The sequence below is a fragment of the Equus asinus genome, chromosome 5, assembly GCF_041296235.1.
Source record: "Equus asinus isolate D_3611 breed Donkey chromosome 5, EquAss-T2T_v2, whole genome shotgun sequence".
NCBI lineage: Eukaryota > Metazoa > Chordata > Mammalia > Perissodactyla > Equidae > Equus > Equus asinus.
This window is the reverse complement of record NC_091794.1, coordinates 95,116,913-95,131,760: the sequence shown is the minus strand read 5'-3', so window position 1 is coordinate 95,131,760 and position 14,848 is coordinate 95,116,913. Positions and strand designations below refer to the sequence as shown.

The 14,848-nt window shown below is 43.8% G+C and overlaps 1 protein-coding gene across 7 annotated transcripts; it reads right to left on the bottom strand.

Moving 5' to 3' along the window:
• Positions 1-2,435: 2,435 nt before the first annotated feature.
• On the bottom strand, positions 2,436-9,532 carry RSRP1 (arginine and serine rich protein 1). 7 transcript variants are annotated; one of them, XM_070510669.1, is made up of 5 exons: positions 5,995-9,532; positions 5,615-5,850; positions 4,658-4,809; positions 3,279-3,362; positions 2,436-2,700 (listed from the first exon to the last, which is right to left on the bottom strand). In XM_070510669.1, exons 1-5 carry the CDS (start codon positions 6,567-6,569, stop codon positions 2,581-2,583), a joined length of 1,167 nt encoding a protein of 388 aa, XP_070366770.1. In that variant the 5' UTR covers positions 6,570-9,532; the 3' UTR covers positions 2,436-2,580. The 7 variants fall into 7 exon arrangements, 6 of the variants coding, with proteins under 6 accessions (XP_070366770.1, XP_014710518.3, XP_070366773.1 ...); XM_014855032.3 differs by having other exon boundaries at positions 5,615-9,532; XR_011503550.1 differs by lacking the exon at positions 2,436-2,700 and adding an exon at positions 4,175-4,266 and having other exon boundaries at positions 5,615-9,532.
• Between the last annotated feature and the right edge of the window lie 5,316 nt (positions 9,533-14,848).

Here is a 14,848-nt window from a genome sequence, read left to right as displayed (position 1 = left end):
CCAGGCTGAAGGAGAAGCTAATGGTGATGGAGGCTGAAGAGAAAAGATCACTGTAGAAGTGAACCTCAGAAGTGGCACATATCCATAGCAACTAGCCAAACCTCTCATATAGTCACGCACATGTGCACCACGATGGACCACACACATGACGGCGGTCCTACAAGATGAGTACGTACAGCATAGCTGTGTAGTAGGCTATACTAAGTTTGTGTAAGGACACTCTATGATGTTCCCACAACAGTGAAATGCCCTAAAGCAGCATCTCTCAGAACATATCCCTGTTGTTAAGCGACACATTACTACACAAAGGGGTTTGGCTAAAGAAGTTCCATGACTAGCCCGGTCACTGAGCTGTTAAGGGCTAGCATTTGAGCACAGGTTGTAATAAGAGCAGGTGCTTTCTACTGCCGGGTAGATAAAAAAAAAGAAGATTCTAGTATTATGTCAATTCATTTCAAAAGTCTCCTTTGCAAGGAAATCCTTGAGTTCTGCAACTTTGCTAAGGAATATACACCAACTAATGACACTAATAGGGTGTTCAGTTTAACCACATTTTCAGTTACAAATCTGAAGCCAATCCTGATGTTTTCTTGGACTTTGCTGTAACCAAGCCAGGATACCAATATTCTCAGGTCTCCCCACAATAAGAAGGAACCTAACCACATAGACGTTCCTATTTCTTTAGAAGACGATACCCTCCCAATAACTTGTTGTGAGCCTAGATGTGAAATAAACATGCCTACCCAAAGCACAACTCTTTCTTCCAGGAAATTCCCCTTGTTCAAACCAAGTGCTGCTGGTCACAATGAGAATGTGACCAAAGCTATATAAATGATAGTTAACAGGAACTATATATCCATGAACGTACATATCCAAGTCATTGTATATTTCCATTTTTCATGGGGTCAAATTTTTTTTAGAGCAGTTTTATCAAACACAATATTCTGATAGAGATACTCTATTATCTATACTTTCCAATATGATACCCACTAGCCACATAGGGCTATTGAACACTTGAGAAGTGGCTACAAAGACTGAGGAACTGAATTTTAAGCAACCGCTTGTGGCTAGTGGCTATTATTGGAGACTGCAGGTGAAATACTGGACAGCACAACTTTAGTCAATAGCAATTTATCAAGTTTCACTAGGACCTTCAACACCTTTTTAAAAAAGGCAACTTCCGCTTAAGAATCTATTCATCTAATCTCTGGGGGTTTGTCTTCTGAGCTATTTGTCATTTTGCCTCTAGTATTCTGCCCATTTTACTCTCTAATTTGTTACCCCTGCCTACTGGAAATCGATCTGATTACCTTCTAAATTTAGGAGGATGTTCAAGATGGTGGCAAAAGAGGAAGAGAGTAGAAAAGAAAATCATACTCATACTTAAAAACTAGATTGCAGTCAAAAGATCACTAAAAACCTCATGCATGTTCTTAGTCTACTAGGATTTTTATTTTTCAACCAGATTCTAGCAGACTTGTTTTCCTGCTAAGGCCTAGCACATAGGAACAATAACTTCATTAAGCTGGTATTTTACATTCAGTTCAAACATCTGATCTATTAAGTCAATTAACACTTGCACAGATAATCTAAAAGTGGCTCGTCTTTTTTGAATTTTGGTGTCCACAAATATGTATTAATGGGCAAAAACTATGGAAGTCTGTAATCACTTTATTTAGATCAGCTAATTCAGGATCTGTTCAGTTCATAGTTAAGTATAGTATAATATTCATTTTTAAAACTATGTGCTTAAAGTCCTTCCTAGCTACAGCAGCATTAAAGAATTTCAAACTGATGTTTAATATTTAGAATACTTTTTAAAGCATAATAAAGAAATGCAACTAAACCTCACAGATTTCCTAATTCCATGAGGTATTTCCAGTTCAAGCTCTCTGAGTTTCCTGCCCTGAAGCTCAGAGTAACTCTTCCAGCATAACACTGCCAGTATTTCATCAATTTTAGACCAAATTTCTCAAATTTTAATGAGTATCCAGATCAGCTGGGAATATTTGTTAAGATTCAGGTTCCAATTCTGGTCTAGGGTGGGAACGTAAGACCCAGCCTTTCTCACCAACTCCTAGGTGAGGTCAGTGCCCTGTGCTGTCGGTCCCCGGATTTGGATTTGGGATTAGCAAGGCTTTAAACAAGAGATACCTCCTTATTCTTCTTCATTAAATAAAGACCCATTATGTACTCTATCATAATAAAATGACAAAACAATAAAAACAAGAACTTTATTAACAAATATATACAACACAGTTCAATTACTGTGTTTGTCTTATAAATTTCACCTCTATAAACCAATCGATATTATACAGAACATTTATAAGTATATATATATATATATATATATATATATATATATAAGGCTCCCACCTGTACATAACCTCTGATCCATTTGTGCTATCTCATATCTGCAAGAGAAATGCTGACATTTAAATATTAAGTATTCGCATCTTTTTCTGTCACTGTGACTTTGCCAATTACCACTAAATGGCTCACGGATGGAATAATGCTAAAAACACAAACTTGCGATAAAGTGCATTTCAGACCACCTTAGCTTTTCTTTAGCTTTCTTTTTTAGACAGGTATCCACAGTCCATATGGACTTTTTTTCAGATTTATTTTTGGGGATCCTGAGGGGGTCTCTTCAGCAGTAGCTTTAGCTGATTTCTGAAGCATTGGCTTTGCCACACAATCCTGTAAGAAACAAATTCTTAAGTCAGCTTCCTAAACACAAATATTTGTACATACTTCAAATATTTGGTTTTTACAAAATACATTAAATAATTCCATTTAAGATTGAAACCTAAGAGACACCAACCAAATGCAAAGTATAGACCACATTTCTAACTTGATTCAAACTGTAAAGTTGAGAAATCAGACATATGCAGGGTATATTACAATAGTGAGGTGTACAAGAAAGTTTTGAGATTTCATTTTTTAAGCCCTTAGCTAATTTTAGAAGATTCTGATTACAGAGTATCCTGAAATTCACTTTTCAAATATTTCAACAAGGGGAATATTTAAAAGAGAAAATATTGAAACTGAGAATGTGGATATTAGATACAGAAAGCGCCCAGTGTATTAGTCACTTGTAAAAGTAGCACAAAAAAATATATAAAAAAAAAGATTAAGTCTATTTATCAAGTGTCTTAGTAACCACAATTATCACCACAAAGATAAGAACAATGAGCCTTCCAACAAAAATAAAAGCCCCCATAACAGAACCATGTTCTAGGTCCAATTTTCAGCGGTTAATGCTTACATATACTTACATTAGAGCTAAAAGCTATGCTTTTTTGCTGGGAAGACTTTTTATTGGGATTTTTGGTTCCATCTTCTGTTAGCTTTTCCGGCAGCTAGACAAGTAAGAAAAAGTATATTTTTAAAAAACCATACCCTTGGCTTATAGTATTGTATAAAAATCAGCCCAACCATATATAAATTTAGTTGTAAAGACACAAATCAAGTTGGGTCTAACCATATAGCTAACGGCCTAAACAACACAGCACTCTGTCGAGTTTTCCCCCTAACAAAACTGACTCAATATTAGGCTTAATTAAGACACTCTTCCCCATAAAGCAGTACTGTATTCCCCTGACACAGATTCAAGTAACTTTGAAAGTCTAGTTACACCAGAAAATACCTAGTTTCAAAGAACTAAGGCATTTGCCAGCTGCGTACCTAATTGTATAAATGAAAAAGCAACTCAATTAAGATCTTACTTGTCTACTAATACTTAAAGAGAACCAACATCTGGGTCTGAATGATAGGTGCACCTAGATAACACATCTTTCATGTGTTAACTGACTCCTCAATTCCTAACTACCTTAAACCATAACGCTATGGATGCTATTGGACTTCACATAATTAACTTAAAAGCACAGTGCAATTTGCCAATGCACATGCTGCAAATTTCTGGAGAATCACAGTAAACTTATCTGCACGTGAAGCAGGTCTCTTCTTCTGTAGTCCCTCAAAACATCTGGAATATATTGCATATATTATGAAAGGGACATCTCTATCATCGATGCCCCACCGTTACAAAGTGTACTTTCATTTAGTTTCAAAAGCTGTCTTCAGTATCTTATCCAAGTAGTACGTGTCCCAAATTCTAGCATGCACATGGATCTACCAACAAAAAACTAAGTTTTCAGTGTATGAACATAACCTTCAAATTAGTTAAACCTCTGATGCTTTTGCCCATGTACCAATTACCAACAGATTTTCTTCATCAATGTCTGGAGACCACATTCATGATTTCTATAAGACAGAAATAAAGCAGATAAACTACACTGTATGTTGAGTACAGAATTTGTGGGAACATAATACTGCAGATGAAGACTACAGATAAACACTAAGACTAGTTAAAAAAATTTCATAACTACATAGAAATCACCAAAGTACCAGCTACAACTATGAATGTAATTAGTACTGTGTCAACTGAAAATTCATTAATCTCCCATTTCCACGGGGGAGATCCTGTCTAGCACCGTCAGTCCTGTTATTTTGATTTTGTTGTTGATTTTAACAAACTATATTTAGCTAGCCTTTCCAAGTAGTCGTCTAAGGTAAATCAAATAAAAATGGCTAATCAGATCTTTCTGGCAGAAGCTTCCCAAAGATTTTGTTTGGATAACCGTAGAATACTTACCTGAAACTGTGCGGCACGGTTCGGTACAGCTGTTCCACGGTCAGTCTCCTTAGACACAAGCACCGCTCTGAGACTAGCCGGCAATTCAAGCTTGGCTGTTCCTAAAGCTTTTGCTGCATTGGCTTTTGCTATTTCTAACAGCTCCATTCGATCTACAAAAGAAACCAGACATTCATTAATCCTGCAGCTATCTCCCCAAGAGGACTCAGAAGCACAAAATAACGGTCTTATTTAAAACAGTAACAGAAAGATGTTTAAGTGCTTTTGTTTTCATACATAAAATATATATATTCACGGAAACAAAGTTCTCTACCTCATCTTTTTGTTGAGAAAAATAAAAATCCCTAAATAATCTCAACTAGCTTTCAGTTTTCCTTACCGAAGGCTGTATTACATACTGTTTTTGCTTTCTCTTCAAATACGTGTCCTAAACATCAAGCTCTTCTGAAACGTTTTGTATATGGTACCACTGCCACAACTAACGAACCAATACCGATACCTCACTGAGTCCCCTTTCAGACTTCCTTAAGCCGAACATCCTTTTCTCTGTTCCACGATCCTACCCCGGATGCCACAAGTCATTTGTTTCAAATACCCGAACAAAACCCAATTCTGCTCAGTAATACAGTATTACTAAATTTAAAAAGACCGTTCTGACACACTTCTTCGCCTTCAACAGTGAACTGAGCAGAAGCTTCGGGCGGGGAAACTAAGTCACTAACGTTTCGAAGGCTCCACTAAGAAAAACGATTCCTCCACCCCAAGCCCCTCAGCACCCACAGGGGACGTCTAACCCCCGGGGAAAGAACGCGCATCGCAAAACCGGGCGCCAGCTGCAGCGCGGCTTTAACTATTCGCCCGCTAACGTTCTCTCTGCTCCCCACAGAACCGACATCGCAGGCACCAATGAAACGGCAGCACGGACGCCACACGGCCGCGGGGCGCGCGGGGCCTCACCTCGCTCGCTCAGACGGAAGGGCGTCGGGCTCCGCGACCGCGTCCGGGACCGGCCCCGCCACGCTCGGCGCCGCGCCGGGGACCCCGCGCGCCCGCAGCCGGAGCGCCACCAGACACGCGGGCGGGACCCGCTGCGGGCCCGGCCCCGCGCGGGAGCCCGGAGGCGGGACGGAGACCGGCTGCGCGAGTAGGAGCGGGAGGAGCGCCGGTACTTCCTCTGCGGGCGCCGCCGGGACCTGGACCGGGACCGGGACCGGGACCTCGAGCGGGACCTGCTGCGGGCCCGGCCGCACGCGCGAGCCCGGAGGCGGCGGCAGGACGGCGACCGGCTGCGCGAGTAGGAGCGGGAGGAGCGCCGGTACTTCCTCTGCGGGCGCCGCCGGGACCGGGACCTCGAGCGGCGGCTTCTCCGTGCCGGGCTCCGGCTCCCGGACGCCGAGCGATTCAAGACGCGGGACCCGGCCCGCGAGCTCCCGGAGGAGCTGCGGCTCGCGGACGTCGAGGACCGCCGGCTGGAGCGGCCCGAGCACGCGGCGGGCGGCGAGCCCTCGTCCCGCGGCGAGCCCGGCCACAGGGCGGTCACGTAGCGGGACATGTCGGTCGGAGCGGGTCGAAGTTCCCCTTCCTCGGAGGGACCTTCCCGAGAGCTCAGTTCCTGAAAGCGAGCAGAGGAGGAAGCCCAGGGAAGGCCCGGCACGCAGGCGGCGGCGGGCCCCGTCTGCACCGCCCGCGCGCCAAAATCAGCACAGGCCACCGCCGCTGCCTCACTCAAGACGGAGAAAGACCCAACGGACGGCTTCCCCCGCAGCCGAGGACCAGGACCGGCTTCCACAGCTGCTCGACAACAACAGTAGAAATAACTCCCGCGTCCCACGTCTGGACGCAGACTGAGCGAGCCCTGGGCAGACGCGCCAAAAGAACCAGAAGCTGGCGTCCGGCGCATGCGCAGAGACATTGACGCGGCGGGCGTGGCTCCCCTCTCGCCCAATCGCCGCCCTTCCTCCTCCGCGCCCCGCCCCGCCTCACGCTAAGGCCCCCAGGATGCGCATGCGCGACAGAGCCCCGGCGGGGGGGGGCCGGGCGCGCGGAGGGGAGGAGCTGTTCCATCCGGGTATCCGGCAGCCGGAGGCTGTTTTGTTTTCCTGGCTGAAAACAGTGGGGTGACCGGACCCTGTTGTTGCCGGTAGAATGTGGGCCTCCGTCCTCCCGGAAGCCGCAGACTCGGGCTGTGCCTCCGTGGACCCTTCCTGGCCACTTTCTCCTGACCCGTGTCCGCCAGGCTGCCGGACCCCGCCCCTCCCCGGGACGTCACGGGATCTCTGTAAACGCATTGTTGACTTAGAAAAGGTTTGTCACTCCCTTGTTCTGCCTAGTAAAGGTAAGAGAGGAGACCCCCACGGCTGACCTTTAATTTAACCTAGGGGGTCAGAATGACGTCTGAGATGTCTCTTCCGAGGACGATGTGCTTGGCGTTGGGGATCAACAACGGTGACTGTTTTATTTCCAAGGGTTTATGAATAGGATACATTCCAAACAAACCTATTGTTTTTAATAAAGTATGACAGTTAGCTTGAAATAACTTTTCACTGAATGAACTAACCACATCTCTAAGGAGAGTTAGTCATTATGTGAGCTTCTTTGCAAGTCGAGTGGCATTTTTACAAAAGCCATTTCTTTGGAGGGAGTATGTACAAACTCACTTTTCTCTTACTTCACCCCACATCCCCAAACATGCACAGAAGTGGAGGGAATAAAAACTTTATCATGGAATCTGCACCCACCCATGTGATCTGCCTGCTAGGCACTTTCCACGGTATCATCCACGTCTCTGAGGAAGCATCATGATAGAAATAGTTAAGTGAAGAAATGTTTCTTTTCTAAGCGCTTTCACAAGTCAACCGGGAAGACACAGTGCCCATCTGCCAGAAACTTTTGCTGAAAGTTATGAAGCTGTGTGAATGGACAGAAAAATATAATGAATTTCAGATTTGACAAGTGTAAAAATGATGTGTTAGGCGAAATAATGTGAAACTATGCATATAAGATGATGGGGTCTTGGGGCTGGCCCGGTGGCGCAGCGGTTAAGTGCACACCTTCTGCTTTGGCGGCCCAGGGTGCGCCGGTTTGGATCCCGGGTGGGGACATGGCACCACTTTGCAAAAGCCATGCTGTGGTAGGCGTCCGACATAGAAAGTAGAGGAAGATGGGCATGTATGTTAGCTCAGGGCCAGTCTTCCTCAGCAAAAAGAGGAGGATTGGCAGCAGTTAGCTCAGGGCTAATCTTCCTCAAAAAAAAAAAAAAAAAAGATGATGCAGTCTTGATCTCTTGGTTATGAATAAGCAAAAGGCAGTAGGAGTCTCTGTAGATAGTTCATAATATCAGTTAAATGTGTGCCTAACAAAAGGTGACTTGCAAAATCTTGGATGTTAACACTAAGAATATTGGAAACATAATGGGGAACGTTATTTTCCCCTTGTGCAGAATACTGGTGTATTTGTCTCTAGAATACATGCAGTCTACCTGAGTTAAAGTGTGCAAGGAATCTTAGTGTTCCTTTATTTTTCTAAACAATACAGTCTTCTCTGAGCATCTATCCACTCACCTGATTCAAAATCCAATTTCAGTTATCATTAAACCATCATGTACAGAATTTGTAGGCTAATTTAGGCAGAAATGACACCTTTACAATAGCATCTCTTCCCATCCAAGAATGTGAGACTTTTCTCCATTTATTTATTTATTTATATATTTTTTTTGGTGAGGAAGATTGGCCCTGAGCTAACATCCATTACCAATCTTCCTCTTTTTGTTTGAGGAAGACTGTCCCTGAGCTAACCACTGTGGCAATCTTCCTCTATTTCGTATATGGGATGCTGCCACAGCATGGCTTGATAAGCAGTGTGTAGGTCCATGCCAGGAATCTGAACCTGTGAACCCAGGGCCCCCAAAGTGGAGCATGCAAACTTAACCGCTACACAACCGCAACCCCAGGCCAGCCCCTATTTGCGTTTTTTTTTTTTTACGTCCTTCACTGTGGTAGGCAGATTAATGCCACCCCCCTAACCCCTGCAAAGATGTCCATGTCCTAATTCCCAGAACCTGTGAATATGTTACTTTACAAGACAAAAGGAATTTTGCAGATGTGATTAGAATGAAGGCCCTTGAGATGAGATTATCCTGAATAATACAGGGCAGGCCTAATCTAATCACAAGAGACACTGAAAGCATGAGAAGGATACCATGCCCGGTTGCTGCTTCTGAAAAGTTGGGGGCTATCTGCAAGGACCCAGGAGAGGCCTCTGGGAACTGCGGATGGTTCCCAGCTGACAGTCACCAAGGGAAACAAAGATCTCAGTCCTACACCCTCAGAGAACTGAATTCTGCCAACGCCTGAATGAGCAAGGTGTTGGGGATTCTCCCCTAGGCCTCCAGAAGGAACACAGCCCTCCTGACACCTTGACTATAGCCCCGTGAGACTTCTCAGCTACACAACTGTAAGAGAAGAAATCTGGGTGGATTTAAGCCACTAAGTTTGTGGTTATTTGTTACTGAAGCAATAGAAAACTAAGACATTCACTAAAATTTTATAGCTCTTTTCATACACATCTTGCACTCGTCTTGCTGGGTGTGTTCTGAAATATTTTAATGGTGTTTGTGGATTGTGAATAGGATCCTTGTTATTATATGTTCACTTTGTTTTATGTGTTTTACCAGATGTACAAAACCTAGCTGAGTAGGTAAATAACACCTAGCTGAGTTTTTACACCCACTATGAAAGATTTTTTTCCTCTGATAGGCAAGTTCAACTCATTTACATTTACTGGAGTAACTGCAATGTTGACCTTATCTCTTCCACTGGTGTCTGTTGATGCGGGGTCGGTGAGGTGAGCTAAGGAGTCGAAAGAAAGATTTCTTGGACTCTCAAGATCTGGCAGTAGTGCTCTTTTATTTAGAGAATAGTATGGAATAGAATGGGGACAGGGCCCATGGGCAGTCAGAGCTTCTGCTGCCCCAAGTTGAGGGTTAGAGCTAAATTTAAGGCATAGGTATGTGATTCATCTCTTTACAAGACAAAGGAAAGAACATGAAACAAGTTAAAATGCTATCAGTGCAGGTGGGGTCTGGTCATTGGGTGATCCCATGACTTTTAGACAAGAATCAAATCGGATTAAGTAAAGGTTAGAAAGGTTAGAAGCCACCACCCTAAATCAGTTACATGAGATTACCAGACAGCAACTTAAGTTCTTGCCTTCCCCATTAAGAGTTTCGAGGGACAAGGTCATCTCTCTTCTTCTTCCTGGTACAGAGAGGGAGGCACCTTTTACAGATAGAGATTTACCTTACAAATGTAAATGTGTCCCAATAAGGGCAAGTTCCATTCCCCAGAGCCTCCTTCCCTGTCCCTGTTATCAAAAGCAATCAGCCCCAAACAGTCCCGATGCCAAAGAGACACATCCTGGGGTGGCCAATTTCAGGTCCCTACAAGGTCATCCCCCCTTCCTTCACAAACGCAAATGTCTCTCAAAAGGGCAAGCAAAATTCCAGTCCTCGGAGCCTGCTTCTCATCTGCAGTTTTAAAAGTAACCAGCCTAAAAATCCTCATCCTAAACTGTTTTAAAATTAAGCAGCCTAAAAATCCTCATCATCTGTTATTTCTTTTACTTTGCTTTTTCCCATTTTATTTTGCCAGCCTGGTCAAGGATCTCTTTTTCCCTCCTTCTCACTCTTCATTTAGAGGTTCTGCCATGCTTCATCATGCCGTTAGTGGTTCAATGGTTATCTTTTTATCTCTACCAAACATTTAAACCTGTTCCCCCTCCCTCCTCTCTCCTTCCGCAATACTTATGGAATGTTTACTGTAATAGATGCTGTTGGGTAAGTTAAGAAAAATTTAATTGTCCTTTCCCTTACCAAAATTAAATTTTTTCATTAATTTTAATGAAGCTAATTTTGTAACAAGTGAGCAAATCCAAAGGTATATAAAGTACAAGCTAATAATCCACTCCCTAGAGGTAGGGAATCCTCTAAAAGAGGGCCCCATTTTTCTTTCTCATAATTTAGAGGTAACCAATGTTAACATTTTAGCAAGTACCCTTCCATCTTTCTCCAAACTCTTTCAAATATACAAGCATATGGAACTTCTGATGAATATGAACTCATTCTAAACAAACTGATTTAAAACTTGCTTTTATTTTTAATTTTTTTTTTGAAGATTTTAGTTTCTTCCTTTTTCTCCCCAAAGCCCCCCAGTACAAAGTTGTATATTCTTCGTTGTGGGTCCTTCTAGTTGTGGCATGTGGGACGCTGCCTCAGCGTGGTTTGATGAGTGGTGCCATGTCCGCGCCCAGGATTCGAACCAACAAAACACTGGGCCGCCTGCAGCAGAGCACGCAAACTTAACCACTCGGCCACGGGGCCAGCCCCAAAACTTGCTTTTATAATCAAGATCCTTTAAGATAATTCATAACAATGTAATTTATTTCTACTTCTCAGCTGTATAATATTCCACAGTCTAGAAGTGCCAGTATTTTATCCCTATTGCTCATTCGTGCACCATTCACGTGGTATCCAGGTTTTCCGCCACTAAAACCTATGCCTTGGAAGCAGTGTTGGATTCTGCGAATGTCAGAGCCATTGCAGAGCTCCTCTGCAGGCTCCTAACCCGCGGCTGCGGGGTCAACAGAGCCATGTCCGACCTGGAGCAGCACTACTGGGGGAGTTACCTCCACCGTAGCATCACGGAGGTGATGGCTCAGGGGTGAGCTCAGCACTCAGACTGAAGAGATTAGAGGCGCTTCCAGCCATGGGGCTCATCTAGAGCGAGAGCCACCAAGAGGAAAAGGAGCGCTTAGTGCTTCTGACACACAAGACACATTCATTGATCTTAGATGAGAGATGAGTAAAGATCAGACACCTGTGTTGTGAGTGCTGCCGTAGAATCATTAGCTACAATCACCAGGGCAGCATTCAAGGCAGTTAACACAAAGACCAGTAAATGCCCGTCTGATGTGACACTCCTGTCTCAAGAACTCCTGCCATTGGTGCAGTCATTACCCAACGTGGGCTCACCCGTCCGCTGCCTGTGATTACTGAGCCTCATTATAACCAGGCTTTTACTCCTGCTGCTCCTCCCGATGAACACTTCTCGGGTCAGAAGCTCTGGCAGGGAAATGTCAGGCTTGCAGTGTTGTTCAGGAGGCACCCCTCAATAAATCAGGCTTACCACACCTGTTTCCTGCCATGAAGACTTAGCACATGAGGATGTTATCTGCAACATCACCATGGAAGCTGATAACTCTGTCCCATTGCAGCCGCTATAGAGAGAGGTGAGGTGTTAGGAATTCTGTACCATGTCATTTAGCTTTTGAGGTATCTACTCAGAAGCCAGGAAAGGCAAGCGAACAGCACACAGATCCAGATGTGTACCTGCCAATATCATTCCCAATAACCCACAAAGGTGTAATTACTGGTGGTGTCATTACAATATGAGGACTGATCAGTGCCTCTACCTAAGAATGTGACATTTGTGAATATGCCTAATGGCCATCTATATTCTATATTGTTCACGTGAGGATTTCTCTCCTCTGCACAGCAGGATAACTCTTCAGGGCACACCTGTACTCACTAGGGTGATGCTACTCGGTCTACACTATTGATTCTGTAAGAGACTTCCTTTTCAAAGGTTATAGGTCATACAGGCCACGCTGTGTCCTGCTCCAAGTCCTTTCACAGCCTTTACTTGACCATATTCCATTTTTGCAGCCTTGGCTCAACAACCAACCAATCACAGGTGCTGTCTCAAGAGACTTGGCACTTGTCTGGCCCCTGTGTAAAGATGACCTGTTCTATCCTCAGCCTGACAACAGGTGACCTTTACTTCAAGGTACAATGCAGTGAAGCTGTGATGCTTTACCAATGGAACAGGACCTCATACAGCAACGTGCCTCCCATAGGCAAAGGACGATACATAGCAACCAGTCTGGCCAATGAGACAGGTGAGCTCAGAGTAGCCAGCTGTGGCTGTTGCCTCCATGTTCGACGACCATTTCATCAAACAGTTAATGGATAAGTTTTTACTGAGAGACTTCCATTGGGATCTTATAGCAAGCTCTCATGTGCTGGATCCTTTATATGATGCAGTTGGAACGAAATGTGATTTCTCTGGAATGCTCCATGCATCTCATGAGTCCCCCCATTTGAATAGTACTTTAGAGCACATTGGATGACCTTAGATTGCTTTCCTCAATCCATAGGCTGGCTTGGAGATTTGACCTCTTGGGTAGCCTGGCTCGGTGGAATGTTATACCTCATAACGCTCACAACATGCTAGGAGCCAAAGTGACATGCTGCTTTAAGTACTAGTACTTTTATTGTTATATGATAAAGTCTGAAAAGTGCAACTGCTGGGTTAAAGGATCTGTGTGATTTAATATATTGCCATACTGCTTTCCAAAAAGGTGGTAGCAACAATGAGAGAAAGCCTTTCTGATTCCCCCAAATCAGTTCATTTCCCCCGTTATAGGTCATCCTCTTTTCCTGTACCTCATATTTTTAGTATTTATCACAATTGTAATAATTGAAGTTTTTTGTTAAAGATTGGCACCTGAGCTAACAACTGCTGCCAATCTTTTTGGTTTCTGCTTTTTCTCCCCATATCCCCCCAGTACATAGTTGTATATTTTTTTTAGTTGTGGGTCCTTCTAGTTGTGGCATGTGGGACGCCACCTCAACGTGGCCTGACAAGCGGTGCCATGTCTGCCCCCAGGATCCGAACCAGCGAAAACCCTGGGCCGCCTAAGCAAAGCATACGAACTTAACCACTCGGCCACAGGGCCAGCCCCTTCTGTTTCTATAGTATACCAAAATCATGGACTACCCCAAAAGCATACTTGCTATTGGTATACTTATTTACAGTTTTACCTTTGACTAATTCATAGGCTCCAGGGCAAATGATTCTGCAGGTTGGGCTGAATTAAATTGGAGAAGAACTCCTTTTTCTAATAATTCATGGTGGGTAGTAACAACATATCGAGCCTGATATTTTCCTGCAGAATTGTTGGCATAAGAGCTATCAACACAGAGTATTAATTCCGGATTGGCCAATAAGGTTTCCTGTAAATCTAATTTGGATTCAAATTTTGAGAAACCAGTTCAACACAGTTATGAGTCTTTCCTTTGTTGGGTAAAGATGGGAAGGTAGCAGAGTTTAAAGAGTCACAGCAAAGAATGTACAGGTTTGAAGGAGACAGAAGCAGGATCTCACAAGATGTTAGTCTACTGACTGAGAAACGCCGTGAACACTCAGTATTAAGTGAACTTTCTACATCATGAGGAACCTGCAGGTATAAATCATTTCCCTGAAAGGGTTCTGAGGAGGATTCTACAATTTTAGTGACTGAGCTACTGCTTTTAAACAATTTGGATATGCCCTGGCTACTGGGTCCAGCTGCAGGCTGTAATAGGCTATAGATCTATTTTTTCCCTCTGTGGGTTTTTTTTTTTTTTTTGAGGAAGATTAGCCCTAACTACTGCCAATCCTCCTCTTTTTGCTGAGGAAGACTGGCCCTGAGCTAACATCCATGCCCATCTTCCTCTACTTTATATGTGGGACGCCTACCACAGCATGGCTTTTTGCCAAGTGGTACCATCTCCGCACCAGGGATCCAAACCTACAAACCCCAGACCGCAGAAGCGGGACATGTGAACTTAACCACTGCGCCACCAGGCCGGCCCCTCCCTCTGTGTTTTTGAGGACTCCTTAAGCCCAATTGTTCTGTTCATGGATGAACAACGTGAGAAGTTTAGTGTAGTTAAGGAGCTCTAATGAAGAGGATTTCGTAAAGCCCATTTGAGTTCAGTAAAGGTTTCCTTGTGTTTTATTTCCCAAGGAAGAGGCTCCTGAGAACTATTTTTAGTTGGCTCATAGAGTAGGGGAGCCAGTGAAGGAAAACATGAGACCAAGACCGACAATATCCTGCAGGTCCGGGGAATCCTCACAGAAGACAGAAAGATTCCTTTTGCAGATAAGTCATGACCTAGATAATGAACCATCTCTCGTTAGAACTGATGCTTATCTTGAGAGGCCTCATGGCCTTTATAAGCCAGTTGTTGTAAAAGATATGTTGAATGGATTCCTGAGTTCTCTTTAGAGCAGGAACAAAGAAGCAAATCATCTACATATCGAATCAAGGTAGAATTTCTGAGGAATTGCAGCAGAGTGTTTAAATCCTGAT